The sequence below is a fragment of the Ornithorhynchus anatinus genome, chromosome 1 (assembly GCF_004115215.2).
Source record: "Ornithorhynchus anatinus isolate Pmale09 chromosome 1, mOrnAna1.pri.v4, whole genome shotgun sequence".
In the NCBI taxonomy this organism is placed as follows: domain Eukaryota; kingdom Metazoa; phylum Chordata; class Mammalia; order Monotremata; family Ornithorhynchidae; genus Ornithorhynchus; species Ornithorhynchus anatinus.
The window spans coordinates 35,273,667-35,289,085 of record NC_041728.1 but is presented as its reverse complement, the minus strand read 5'-3'; the positions used below and the strand labels follow the sequence as shown (position 1 = coordinate 35,289,085).

The window sequence follows — 15,419 nt, the reverse complement described above, 5'->3', positions numbered from 1 at the left end:
CGGGGAATAGTCTAAGCACATCAGAAAAAAAAAAATCAGAGCCTGGGATTTGAACATTTTTCTAACTTCAAGAGCACTGCAGGATGGAAAATCAATTAATATATACTCCATGTAACTCCACGTATACTGAATTAACTTCCTTGAGAAATCAGTGGAGTAGATTTAAGAGGGTTGTGAAGCATTTCCATAGGTCATGGTGGGGCAAACATGCCCAGAAGGGGCTTTATTTATCAATTGGTGGTATTTACTGAGCGTTTGTCATGTGCAGAGCACTGTACTAAGTGCCTGGGAGAGTACAATACGACAGAGTTGTTGACACATTCCCTGCCCACACCGAGTTTACAATCAATCAACCAATGAATGGTATTTATTAAGCGCTTCTTGGGTGCAGAGCTCGGTACTAAGAGCTTGGGAGAGTATAATACAACAGAGTTGGTAGACAATGTTCCCTCTCCACAAGGAGTTTACAGTCTAGTCTATAGTCTGCTGTTTGCCAAAAAGAAAGAAAAGGAAAAATGTGGCTAGTAATTTAGAAGCAGAAAATATTTCACGGTAGGAGCTGAAACTCAACTCTTCCAGGTTTTAAGGCGGGAATTCCCCAGTGAAAACGATGAGGGGGGCAAAATAACTGATAATAATCGTGATATCTGTTCATTCATTCATTCATTCATTCAATTGTATTTACTGAGCACTTACTGTGTGCAGAGCACTGTACTCAGCGCTTGGGTGAGTACAATATAGCAATGAACAGACACATTCCCTGCCGACAATGAGCTCTCGCTTATTACGTATCAAGCACTATTCTAAGCACTGAAGTAGATACAAGTTAATCCGGATGGATACAGACCCTGTTCCACATGGGAGGGGAGGAGGGAGTAATAATGATAATAATGGTAACTGTGGTATTTAAACGCTTACTATGTACCAGGCACTGTGCTAAGCACTGGGGTGGATACGATCAAGTCGGCTTGGACGCAGTACCTGTCCCACGTGGGGTTTCACTCCCCATTTTACAGCTGAGGCAACTGAGGCCCAGCCAACTGAAGTGATCTGCCACGGTCACACGGCAGGATTCAATCCCCGCTTTATGGCTGAGGAAACGATGGCCCAGAGAAGTGAAGTGACTTGCTCAAGGTCACCCGGCAGTATTCAATCTCTATTTAACAGATGAGAAAACTAACAGCCCGGGGAAGTGATGTGACTTGCCCAAGGTCACACAGCAGACCGACGGCAGAACGGGTAATAGAACCCGGGTCCTCTGACTCCCAGGCCGGGGCTCCTTCCACCGGGCCACGCTGCTTATCGAAGCGCAAAGAAGAAACACCCTACCCTTCGGGCATGGACTTCTGTCGGTAAGTCCCTCCACCAGAACCAGTGTCGCTAGAGGAGGACAGGCTACTAGGAGAATTACGGCACTGCGGGGATCTTCCCAAAGCCATGGATGACACGGTCACGTAATGGTCCGAACCAGGAGACAACCTGGGAATGCACAGAAAAGAGGCAAGGTCAACCGCGAGCGAGCCAATTGGCCGGCAAACACACTGATGGACAAGAGTCTGATGTTCGAGCCCCCAGCAGCCATTGCCAGGATCTTCAAGGGGAGGGTGGAAATGAAGCCGGCTGGCCGACCGGCCGGCTGGGAAACATCACCCTCGGAAAAACCAAGATCCCGTGGGAACAGCTGAAAAACAGCCTTGAGGCGGGGAGAGGCAGAAGAGGACGAAGAGCAGGAACTTTAAGTAAGATACATTGGCCAGAAATCCATTATTCAAAATGCTTTTGGTTAAAAAAAAACAACCAAAAAAACCCATGTCTCCCAGTCAAGAGAATAAATTGAATTACTGCCCTAGTTCTCATTGTAGGAATTCCAGTACATTGCCCAGCTGTACATAAAATGCACTTTCATAATACTGATAATTGGGGGGATTAGTTAAGCGCTTACTGTGTGTCTGGCACTGTTCTAAGCGCTGGGGTGAATACAAGTGAATAGGGTTGGACAGAGTCCCTGTCCCACGTGGGGCTCTCGGTTTGAATCTCCGTTTTACAGATGAGGGAACTGAGGCACAGAAAAGTGAAGTGACTTGTCCAAAGTCTCACAGCAGACGAGTGGCAGAGCTGGAATTAGAACCCAGGTCCTTCGGACTTCTGGCCTATCCACTAGGTCACGCTGTTTCTTAATACCATCTATCAATCAATTATATTTATTGAGCACTTACCATGTGCAGAGAACTGTACTAAGTGCTCAGGAGAGAAGGACACAGCATCATAACAGAGTTGGTAGACACTGTCCCTGCCCAACCAAACTTACAGTCTAGAGACAAATTTTTCTTTCGTAGTGCCTGGTCTGAGCTTAGTTCATTCTTTTTACAAATCTTACATATCGGACAGTCGCCATCTTCATAGATTTGCCCAAAATGATGTGGGCTCATTGCATCTGCTTTGGGGAATCTCAATGATTTGCATTTGGTTCTAACTGAGCAATTGAAAAAGGCTTAATAATGATGATGATATTTGTTAAGTGCTTACTACGTGCCAAGCACTGTTCTAAGCTCTGGGGTAGATTGGGTAATTGGGTTGTCCCACGTGGGGTTCAGTTTTAATCTCCATTTTACAGATGAGGTAACTGAGGCACAGAATAATTGTCACCCCATTTTACAGATGAGGTAACTGAGGCACAGAGAAGTTAAGTGACTTGCCCAAAGTCCCACAGCTGATTAGTGGCAGAGCCAGGATTAATTAATAAAATAATGATTGTATGTGTTAAGCGCTTACAATGGGCCAAGCCCTGTTGTAAGCGCTCTGACTCCCAAACCCGTGCTCTTTCCACTAAGCCTCGCTGCTTCTCAATGCATTAATACATCCCCGCCTATATCTTTCCTACATCCTCAGATTTTACGAATCTTTTCGAATCCCTAAAAGAACCATAAATTGGCTAAAAGAGTTGAAACCCCCTTCCTTTTACATGGAATATTAACTAGCGACGACGACAAAATGTGTGACTAGGCAGCGGGTTTGTGACGCAAGCATTCTGGAAATACACAGACAATGATTCTCCCCCTCTTCAAAGCCTTATTCAAATCCCACTCCTCCAAGAGGCCTTCTACCCTCTTTTCCCTACTCCCTCTCCCTTCTGTGTCTTCCTTGTGCTTGGATTTGTGCCCTTCATTCGCTCCACCCTCAGTCTCACAGAACTAATGTCCGTATCCATCATTTATTTATTTCTATTAATGTCTGCCTCCCACCTCTAATAGGCAGGGAACATGTCTACCAACCTTGTTCTACTGTCTTCTCCCAAGCACTTAGTTCAAGGCTCTGCACGCAGTAAGCGCTCAGTAAATACCATGGATCGATCGATGCGTTCGAACAACAGAAAGGTGAGCTCACTTGACAGCCTTTGGTGCTCTTTCCTTTAGTAGATCCTGGAATCATTTTTCAGAGAGTTTATAACACAGGGAGCCCTGTCATAATAATAGTCGTAACAATAATAATAATTACGGTATTTGTTAAGCACTTACCACGTGCCAGGCACTGTGCTAAGCGCTGGGGTGGATACGAGCAAATCGGGCTGAACACGGTCCCTGTCCCATGTTGGGCTCGCAGTCTCAGTCCCCATTTTACAGAGGAGGGAACTGAAGCCCAGCGAAGTGAAGTGACTTGCACAAGGTCACAAAGCAGACAAGTGGCAGAGTCCGGATTGGAACATGGGTCCGTCTGATCCCCAAGCCTGGGCTCTAGCCACTAGGCCACGCTGCTTCTCTGACACCCGACTCCTTATCTCTAACGCTAACGTTGTGGGCAGGGAATGTACCTGCTTAGTGTTATATCGTAGTCTCCCAAGGGCTTAGCACAGTGCTCTGCACACAGTAAGCGCTCGATAAATACGACTGACTGGAAGAATGAATGAACGATCCCTGGGATCCTCAAAATCTGGCCACCTTCACAACTAGCACATAAATTTGCACGGGCATGGTGAGATGATATAACTACCATTTAGTTAAGAGTTAAGTCAGCACCCCCTGAACTAATCAAAATAATGAAAATTCAAATCAACCACCATCATTCCAGTGGAATTTTCTTATATTAAATCTCCGCCTGGGAGCATTTTGTTTGGCAAGGAAATGAGAAAATTCTACTGGGTTATTGTGAGTTTCCCAAAGCGGAACAGCATTTTTCAGATGATCAGCATTCTTTGAGATATTTTTCTGTCTCTGATCATTTGAGAGGGGCTTTGTTCTCAAACTCTGCCCGTAGAGAGCTTGCAGATGGCAACTGGAATAGCAACCCACCGTAACGTTTTCACTGATCTGCATAAAAAAGTTGTGGACAAGTTTCAATATTAGCCTCTATTTTGTCTATTTCTCCCTAAAAATATTACCCAAACATTGCTGTTTCTGTCCCTTCACACCAATGCTATTTGTAAAAACTCAAAATGAGAATCAGGAGACAGAAGATGCAGAATTACATAAACACTCCCATTCAAGCATAGAAGCAGGGTAGCCTAGTGGATAGAGCACAGGCCTGGGAGTCAGAGGACCTGGGTTCTGCTCTCGGCTTTGCCACGTGTGCGACCTTGGGCAAGTCGCTTCACTTCTCCGTCCCTCAGTTCTCCTGTTAACCCTCCTACTTAGACTGCGAGCCCCACATGGGACAGGGACTGTGTCCGACCTCTGTCTCTACCCCAGTGCTTAGAACAGTGTTTCACACTTAGCAAATACCAAAAAAAACCAATCAATGATATTTATTTAGTACTTAGACCGTAAGCTTGTTGTGGGCAGGGAAGGTGTCTACCAACTCTATTATATTGTTGTATTGTACTCTCCCAAGCACTCAGTACAGTGCTCTTCACACAATAAGCGCTCAATAAGATTGTGCAGAGCACTGTATTAATCGCTCAGGAGAACACAATACAGTGACAACACAATATTGTATACAACACGTTGACATTATGTGAACAAAACTCATCCCCTTGATCTCCCCTCCTTCTTTCTTCCTATCATCGGGCCTAAAATGGTAATCCTGGCTCTGCCACTTGTCTGCTGTGTGACCTTGGCAAGTCACTTCACTTCTCCGTGCCTCAGTTCCCTCATCTGTAAAATGGGGATTGAGCCTGTGAGCCCCACGTGGGACAGGGACTGTGGCCAACCTGATTGGCTTGTATCCACCCTGGTGCTTGGCACACAGTAAGTGCTCCACTACTACCATAATTATTATTATTACTATTGTTAATAAAATTAACCCCTTAATGTAAGTAGTCGATTTAGCTGCATCAAAGGATTACAGCAAAAATTAATCTCTCTCTAAAGTGCTTTGAGACCCCCAGGTGTACAGAAAGGTAGACTGTGAGCTTGTTGTGGGCAGGAATCTGTTTGTTGTTCTACTGTACTCTCCCAAACGCTTAGTACAGTGCTTTGCACACAGTAAGCACTCAATAAATACGATTGAACGACTGAATTAAGGTGAAAGTAGCCAGTACCACTGCTTTGGTAACTTTTAAAAGGGAATTTCCAAAAACTGATATCCATTTCAGTTTCCCACCCTGCCTCCTTTCTAAATTTGGCTGGGAAACAGCTAAATATTTTTCAACTAACTTGTACCTAATGTTCTTTGGGACTGTCCATCTCCCGTCCACATAAATGAAATCCAAGGACATTTTTTCTTATGTAAGAATGTGGCAATTGAAAAATTGTGATCGTTCGAAGCCCGGCACTGCAGCCGAAGGATCCCGCCGTAGTCTGCAGGGCTGCATTTGGCCCTGTCTCATTTCCGTGCGTCAACAAAAATGCTGAAGTATTTAATTGGAATAAAAATATACGTTTCCAGCCTGGAAACTTGGAAAGAGATGACGGTGGAAGATGAACAGCAGTGATCCACCTTTCCAGCGGTATTCTTACCCCGAAAAATGGTAGCGGGGCTTAGCCAAGAGAAATATTTGCTTTTCCATATGAGCTTTGCAAATATAAAAATGCACGTTAAAGAACACACACCCACACCGAGCATCTAGTTCCATATGAATGGACTTTTTTCAGTCGACCAGCGTTCATTTAGTGGCGGATGAAAATTTATAAACGATTAACAGTCGTAAAGATTTTTTTCCAATGAGTTGTTTGATTTTAGATGGGCCTCGTTCGTTTCTTGGTTTTTACCCCATAATAGAGGCATTGTTTAGAAGTGTTAAAGAAACTTCCAACAAGATTCTGTGTGGTCAACTCAATTCCAAACCTAGGAATGAAATGGTAAGTTCCCCGACAACTGAAATAGATGCAGAAGGCAGGCAGTGGAAAATTAGGTATGGGAGGACTTAAATGAACATCGATCAATTAATCAGTGTGCTGAGCACTGTACTAAGCACTTATAAGAAGCAGCGTGGCCTAGTGGCTCACCAGCTCGTTGTCGATAGGGAAATGTGTCTGTTATATTTTGTTATACTGTATTCTCCGAAGTGCTCAGTACAGTGCTCTGTACATAGTAAGAGCTCAGTAAATAAGATTGATTGACTGACCAGGACCTGGGTTCCAAAATTGGCTCTGCTACTTGTCTGCTGTGTGGCCTTGGGCAAGCCACTTCACTTCTCTATGCCTTTAATTTTACATTTTGGCCCCATTTTTATCCACCCCCCCCCGCCACCTGGCCTTGCTGTGAAAGGGTGGCTCCACCACTTCTCTGCTGTGTGATCTTGGGCAAGTCTCTTCATTTCTCTGTGCCTCAGTTACCTCATCTGTAAAATGGGGACAGGAACTGTGTCCAACTCGATTTGCCTGTATCCACTCCGGTCCTTAGTACTGTGCCTGGCACTTTAGCGTTTAACAAATATCATTATTATTATTATTATTATTATTAAGGAAGTTCATTCATTCAATAGTATTTATTGAGTGCTTACTATGTGCAGAGCACTGTACTAAGCACTTGGAATGTACAATTAGGCAACAGATAGAGACAATCCCTGCCCAGTGACGGGCTCACAGTCTAAACGGGGGAGACAGCCAGCAAAGCAAAACAAAACAGAACAACATAAAACAAGACAACATCATCAAGATAAAGAGAATCAAGGAGATATACACCGCATTAACAAAATAAATAGGATAATAAATAATACATACAAATGAGCACAGTGCTGAGGGAAGGGGAAGGGGGAAGAGCAGAGGGTGGGGGGAGGGAAGGGGGGGAGGAGAGAAAGGGGGGCGCAAGCTGGGAAGGCCTCCTGGAGGAGGTGAGGTCTCTCTGCCTCGTCAATCCAAACTCACAAAATTCAGTATACTCATCCTCCCCTCCCTCCCAACCAGGGATCTCTGACAAAAAAAGATGTCTAGAGGGCTTGCCTAACTTAATAATGTTGGTATTTGTTAAGCGCTTACTATGTGCAGAGCACTGTTCTAAGCGCTGGGTAATCAGGTTGTCCCATGGGAGGCTCACAGTTAATCCCCATTTTACAGATGAGGGAACTGAGGCACAGAGAAGTTAAGTGATTTGCCCACAGTCACACAGCTGACAAGTGGCACTTCAGTCACTACAGATATTTTCTGAATGATAAAAAGTGAAACGTCTTTTTGTTCATTTTACCAAGCCCAGTGGAGTTGAGTTCACTTGAAATCTGTGAACGGGGGCAGAACAGAGAAGCAGCAAGGCCCAGCGGACAAAGCCCAGGCCTGTGGGTCAGAAGGACCTGCGTTCTAATCCCGGCTCTGCCACTCGTCTGCTGTGTGACCAAGGGCAAGTCACCTCACATCTCTGGGCCTCAGTTCCTTCATCTGTAAAATGGGGATTAAGACACGGAGCCCCAGTGGGACAGGGACTGTGTCCAAGCTGATTAGCTTGAACTTAGTACAGTGCCTGGCACATAAAAAGCGGTTAGCAAATTCCATTTAAAAAATGAAAAAAAAAGAAAAGATAAGAAAAAAAGTGCTGGGGTCCAGACAGGATAATTAGGTCCCAAATGGACTGACATTTAAGTGGGAGGGAGAATAGGTAACACATTTTTAATAGAGCCTAAAAATAACATACACATTATACCCTAGCATAAGGATAAGCATATCAAGTTTTCTCCTGAATGGCTAGAAACACTAAATTGAATAGGAATGTAATTAAATATCCTTTATGCAAAACACCGCTCTTGATTTTTGGTATTTATGTTATATGTTAAGTGCTTAGAATGTGCCAGGAACTCTACTAAGCACTGGGTTAGATCCTAGCTAATCAGTTTGGACATGGTCCCCACCCCACATGGGACTCACGGTCTTAATCCCCATTTAGCAGATGAGGTAACGAGGCATAGAGAAGTGAAGTGACTTGCCCAAGGTCACACAGCAGACAAGTGGAGGAGCTGGGATTAGAACCCAGGGCCACGTGACTTCCACTGCTCCATCCACCAGGCTACACTGCTTCTTTGTCCTCTCTCCTAGTAATGTACCAGAATCCAGTATGACAAATTCAATCAAGAGCAAATCATATTTCAGCCTTAGTCGATTTTAGCTAGGCACAACTAAAAATAGATTGACAACACTTAACATTTCAAATGTGCCTAGTCTCAAAAGAAAAAGGCAGTGAAAGCTATAAAGATTTATTCCGCTGAAATTCCGCTTTATTTCCAGAGCCTTGTCAGACTACGTTAATTTCCATCTACCACTCTTCGTCAAAAACTAAATGACGTCGCACTCCTAATTTAGTCCCGATGAGCTTTAATCTTGTCGCTATTTCCCTCAGAGAAGCTTCCCTAAATTAGGAGCTTCCTTCAGTTAACTAGTTCTTTTCCTCTTCCTACTAAATTTTCATTTTCAGATGCTCAGACTAGACTTGATTCTGTTCTGGGGGGGCCTGACTATGTTAACAGATACTGAATTAGCCATGGGATTCCCAGACTCATACTGACATCGTTATTTACATACTTGGACACAGTCAAACACCTACTTAGTATGTACTTAGAACATTCATTCACTGCCCAAATAGCTGAGAAGGGTGAATCACCCCCGTCTAGACTGTATGCTCGTTATAGGCAGGGAACGTTTCTGCTAATTCTGTTGTTTCAACATCTGTCTCCCCCAATTAGACTGTAAGCCCGTCAAAGGGCAGGGACTGTATCTGTTGCCGACTTGTTCATTCCAAGCGCTTAGTACAGTGCTCTGCATATAGTAAGCGCTCAATAAATACTATTGAATGAATGAATGAACACTTCAGAGCCTTATCTGAAGGCCCATTTCCTCCAAGAGGCCTTCCCTGACTAAGCCTCCCTTTCCTCTTCTCCCGCTCCCCTCTGCATCACCCTGACTTTATCCCTTTATTCACCCTCCCTCCCGGCCCCAAAGTACTTACGCACATACCTGTAATTAATTGATTTATATTGATGTCTGTCTCCCCGTTAGACTATAAGCCCGCTCTGGGCGGGGAATGTGTCTGTTTATTGTTGTACTGGACTCTCCCAAGCGCTTAGTAGAGTGCTCTGCCCACAGTAAGCGCTCCAGAAATACGACAGACTGACTGAGAATAAATATCATTGATTGAGTGATTGATTGGGAATTTCTTAAAGCTCAAGTCAAATTTCATCGGGATTGTGGTGCCCCGAGAATCGATGGAGATTCGTCCATTTGTTGGGAGCGGAAAGGTTCCGTTACCAAAATTTTCCTCCACGGTAGATAAAGATGGGGGCTGGTGTCCCACAGATCCGGGAGACTTTATGATTGACAAAATTAAACATCGACCTGGCCTACATTATGTCTCTTTATAGCAAGGAGGGGAAAGCATTTGGGATTGAAAAGATTACAACGGAGAGACCCAGCCCACCTACACTAGCTGTAGGAAAAACCTGCAAAGTCATCCCAGCTACCTTGGACCGACTTTCCGAGAAGTAAGTTTTTCAATGATAATCATGATTCTGGCATTTGTTAAATGCTTACTGCGTGCCAGGCACTGTACTAAGCATTGGGGTGGATACAAGTAAATGGGGCTGGACGCAGTCCCTGTCCCACGTGGGGCTCCCAGTTCTCAATCCCCATTTCCCAGACGAGGAAACTGAGGTCCAGAGAAGTGAAGTACTTGCCCAAGGACACATAGCAGACAAGTGGCAGAGCCGGGATTAGAACCCACAGCGCTCTGATTCCCAGGCCCAGGTTCTATCCACTACACCCTGAAAGAAGAAGCCACTGAGAAACAGTGTGGCCTTGTAGATAGAACCCGGTCCCGAGAGTCGGAGGACCTGGGTTCTGATCCTGTCTCCGTCATTTGTCTGCTGCGGGACCTTGGGCAAGTCACTTGTCTGTGCCCTCAGTTTCTTTATCTGTAAAATGGGGGTGAAGGCTGTGAGCCCTACATGGACAACGTGATTACCTTGTATCTATCCCAATGCTTAGAACAGTGCTTGGCTTACAGTAAGTGCTTAACAAACACCATAATAATAATAATTATTATTATTATTATGGGAAATTCACTTGGTTTCTAGGACTGTTTTGGTGTAGGCAAAATCCCAGAATTAATAATAATTATAATAATGATAATAATAATGTTGGTATTTGTTAAGCGCTTACTATGTGCAGTGCACTGTTCTAAGCGCTGGGGTAGATACAGGGTCATCAGGTTGTCCCACGTGAGGCTCACAGTTAATCCCCACTTTACAGGTGAGGTAACTGAGGTCCAGAGAAGTTAAGTGACTTGCCCACAGTCACACAGCTGACAAGTGGCAGAGCAGGGATTCGAACCCATGACCTCTGACTCCCAAGCCCGGGCTCTTTCCACTAAGCCACCCTGCTTCTCTAATTACTTATTCTTTTTCAGAAACATTAAATAATAGACACCAGGGGTTTTATTATACCATATTTTGGGTGAATTCAATGACGTTTCAAATTCAATGGATCAAAAGTCTTACAGAGCAGTTTTGTGTTTGATTCCCAAACCTAAAGGTTGAGGTTGTAAAAGGGCATATTTCGGCTGATTTCCCATTCCAAGTGCTTAGTACAGTGCTCTGCATGCAGTAAACGCTCAGTAAATACAATTGAACGGATGAATGAATACTCTCACATATCAAGCACTTTGCACACAGTGAGCCCTCAATAAATACAACCGAATGAATCAGCGCCCAGAGGACCCCTTGGGTCAGTTTACGGATCGCTCTGCCAGTCGCATTTATTGAGTGCTTACTGTTTTCAGACCACTGTACTGAACGCTTGGGAGAGTACAATATAACGGAGTTGGTAAAACAGTTGCTTCACCCAACATAAACCTGAAACTTGTTCCTAAAATAAACCTTCGTGCACAGAACTCTCATCACATAGGTGAGTTTTCACTGTGAGGAGAAGCAGCATGGCCTAGTGACTTGGCCCAGCTCACCCGGCAGACAAGGGGCGGAGCCGGTATCAGAACCCAGGTCTTTTTGACTCCCAAGCCCATTCTCTAGGCACTAAGGATGGCATCTACTAAATCTTTTGTATTCTTCTAAGCACTTACCCTGATGGTGTTCAATAAATATAACTGATTGATCGAATTGGTTGGGGGGCGGGGGGGCTGGAGGGAGTGTACCCAACGGAGAGGCTGATACAATATTTTAATAATTGTGGTAATTGTTAAGCACTTACTATGTGCCAAGCACTGTTCTGAGTCTAGTTGAGCTATGAGAAATGCCCAGACCAGTATGAGGATCACGTGGATAGAGGAAGAGGAGGAAATGAAGCATTTTGTACAGTGCCAAGTGCTTAGTAAAGTGCTCTGCATACAGTAAGCGCTCAATAAAGTGCTCAGGGAAGCAGCATGGCCTAGTGGATAGAGCACAGGCCTGGGAGTTAGAAGTTCGTGGGTTCTAATCCCGGCTCCACCACTTGTCTGCTGTGTGACTTGGGCAAGTCACTTCACTTCTGTGGGCCTCAGCTGCCTCATCTGTAAAGCGGGGATTAAGAATGTGAACCCCACATGAGACAGGGACTGTGTCCAACCCAAATGGCTTGTATTCCCCCCCAGCACTTAGTACAGTGCCTGGCACATAGTAAGCGCTTAACATAAACCTAAAAAAGAACAAAAATGCGGTTGAATGAAATCTTGGAAGTGTAACCAGCAGGATTCAACAACCAGCAGGAAACGTGTCTACCAACTCTGTTCTATACAATACTCTGTACAGTAGAACAGGGAGCGTTCAATAAATGCAATTAGATTGATTGATTGACAGGTTCCCTGCCCACAGCGAGCTTGCAGTCTAGAGAGGGAGACAGATATTAATAGTAATAAATCGGGGCTATGTACCTAAGCACTGTGGGGCTGAGGGCGGGGTGAATACCCAGTGCCCAAAGGATGCAGAGCCAAATCAAGGCCGGGAATCGCGTCTTCTAATTCTACTCTTCAATGCTTGACACAAAGTAAGTGCTTAGCAAATAAAATCATTATTATCCTCTCTCAAATGTCTACTCCTGTGCCCTGCACAGAGCCTATGACAGACGAAGGTTATGGCCTCTATTGATCCGCTACCCAGAGCTGCTGTTTAGCAGGGTCGGTTTGGGCCCTAGTATCTATCGACCACTTCCCGTGTGCAAAGCACTGTACTAAGCGCTTGGAAGAGCACAATAAAACAATATAACAGACCCGTTCCCTGCCTCAGTGAGCCTGTGCCTTGCCCTCCAGGGGCCGTCCGCCTACACACGGCTGGCATTTAATGAACAGTACGACCCGGCTCATCAGCTGCCCGGTGCCGGGCTTCGGGGCTAGGTTCAGCCGTGACCAGTCCCCAGACGGGGAACCCATCTGCGCAGAGATGGCACTCAGTAAGTAGTCGCACCTGGCCGCCGGGCTCCCCACAGCTGGCGTCCGGTGCTGGGGGATCGCAAGGGGTGGGTCGGTGCCCCACGGATCCCCAGACCACGTGCCCGCCCTGCCCGCCAACGACGGACCCACCTGCGCTCCAGGGGCCGCCCGTCGCTGGAGATACTCCGGGGAATGTTGGCGGCACGTTCCGGAGGCGGCATCTTCCCGTCGCCTTTCCCGGCGCTCCCACGGGACATGGCGGGGCTGTGCATCGGGGCGGGGCCGGGGGCGCCGTGCGGCCTCTGCCACTTGTTGTTGCCGCGGAAGGGGAACTTGAACTCGTAGGGCACGCCCTCGTTCATTTTGTACTCCATCACGGGCAGGCGGTACGTTTCCGAGCAGCTCCTGCACGAGGTGGGGAAGCATTCGTTCGTCCCAGCGGATTTACTCAGCGTTTTCCGCGTGCGCAAAGCCCTGCTCTGGGCGCTTGAGGAGCAGGATCGATCGGCTGGCACACGACGACCGCCCCTGCCCCTCTGACGCTGCCGGGCTAACCGACATCCCCCCCACCTGCCCCCATTAGAATCGAAGCGGTGTGCAGAGCGTACTGGGATCTGGCACTCAGAGGGACCTGGGGTCTTGTCTCGGATGGGTGACCCTGGCCAAGTCACTTCACTTCTCTAGGCTTCAGTTCCCTCATCTGACCCTGTGGACAGGGAATATGTCTGTTTTTTGTTATACTGTACTCTCCCGAGTGGGTTAGTAGAGTACCCTGCACCCAATAAGCGCTCAGCAAGTATGACTGAATGAGTGGAATGGGGATTAGGACTGTGAGCCCCTTGTGGGACAGGGGCTGTGTCCAACCCGATTTGCTTATATCCACCCCAGCGCTTAATACAGTCCCCGACACACAGTAAGCACTTAACAAATGGTATTCGTTAAGGCATTTAAGTGTTTCCTATGTGCTAGGCAATGTACTAAGAGCTTTGGTAGATCCAAGGTATTCAGGTTTTCCACATGGGGCTCGCCCTCTCAATCCCCATTTTGCAGACAAGGTAACTGAGGCCCAGAGAAGTGAAGTGACTCACCCAAGGTCACACAGCCAGACACGAGGCGGGGCCGGGATTAGAACCCAGGTCCTTCGGACCCCCAGGCCCGAACTCTCCCCCCCAGGCCGTGCCGCTTCTCAGTGACCTGCCCAAGGTCGCACAGCAGGTACACAGCAGAATCCTTACGATACTTCCAGGTATTGGCAGCATTGAAACTCATTTCCTCCCAGCTCTGAGCAAAATCAAACGCTCTTCCGTGGCATCTCTCTCGCTTTGGCACTTCACGCCTCCACTGCCGTCTTCCCGAGCAACTAATTAACTCCGTTCTTTAAAGAGTGACTCTTCCTTTTCTCTCCCCCACTCTGTCAGCTAGCAATGCCGTGACCGTATGGAACGCTATAATCCATCCTCTTCTTCTCCGCTTTTTTAAGGGAGCTAATTTTCTCAACGGATCTGTGGACACCGTTTATTTTTAAACAGCCACACATAATTACGCAGTGTGGACTCTGGAAAGAAGGGGGGCTCTGAAGCGTTGCTAAAATAAGCTGGTGCAGCAAACTGCCGCCTTTAAACGTCGGTTGCTAGGGTTGCGATCAAAGAAAGGCAGTGAAGGAGGAGTGGAGAGCCACAGAGACCGAGAGCCTTCCTTCCCCTGAAGGAAGCAGAGCTAAGACAGGGCAGGATCTGAAGGAAAGCTGGCTTTAGAAACATCCGGAGAAAGTCTATAGACTCCGGGAACTCACCTTTCTAGGAGAAAGTACTGCTTTTCCATTTTTCAAATCGAGGAAGACTTTAAGCGGAGAGGCCTAGTGGAAAGAGCCCGGGCTTGGGAGTCAGAGGACCCGGGTTCTCCCGGCTCCATGTGCTGTGTGACCCTGGACAAGTGCCTTCACTACTCTGTGCCTCAGTTCGCCCCTTTGTAAGATGGGGCTAAAATACCTGGGCTCCTTCCCTCTTGGACTTTGAGCCCCCTGTGGGGTGGGGATTGTGCCCTATCTGCTTCTATGGAATCAACAGCAATTAGTACAGGTCTTAGCACATAATGATGGCATTTGTTACGCGCTTATTATGTGCATTCATTCATTCAGTTGTACTTATTGAGCGCTTATGGTGTGCAAACCACTGTATTAAACGCTTGGGAGAGCACAATACAACATAGTGAACTCTCCCAAACCCTTAGTACAGTGTTCTGCACACAGGAACACTCGCTAAGTACCACTGATTGATTTTTTTTTAATGTTATTTATTAAGTGTTTACTATATGTCTGGCACCATACCAAGTTCTGGGGTAAACACAAGCTAATCAGGTTTGACACAGTCCCTGTCCTACATGGGGCTGTCTTAAATCCCATTTTACAGACAAGATAACCGAGGCACAGAGCGGTCAATGACTCGCCCGATATCTCAAAGCAGACAAGTGGAAGAGTCAGGATTAGAACCTGGCTTCTCTGACTACCAGATCCGTGCTATTTCTCTCAGGCCACCCCGCTTCTCCGATCGATGGTATGCGCTTAATATGTACCACAACTATTATTATTATATCGTCCAGACTAGGGCGGGAGCTCAGAATACAGGTCCTTCTGACTCCCAGTTCCCATATGCTACACCATTAGGCCACGCTGCTTCTCCAATTATCAATTTATTTCAAGCACAGCACACAGT

The 15,419-nt window shown here is 46.4% G+C and overlaps 1 protein-coding gene across 1 annotated transcript in view; it reads right to left on the bottom strand.

Moving 5' to 3' along the window:
* The window catches only part of SIPA1L1 (signal induced proliferation associated 1 like 1), a 363,817-nt gene that overhangs the window by 41,663 nt on the left and 306,735 nt on the right, over positions 1-15,419 (bottom strand). Inside the window, exons 15-16 of the mRNA XM_029058544.1 lie at positions 12,859-13,113; positions 1,330-1,479 (exon numbers count right to left, since the gene is read on the bottom strand). Of these exons, the coding sequence (XP_028914377.1) occupies positions 1,330-1,479; positions 12,859-13,113 (405 nt within the window). The remainder of the gene's footprint in view (positions 1-1,329; positions 1,480-12,858; positions 13,114-15,419) is intronic.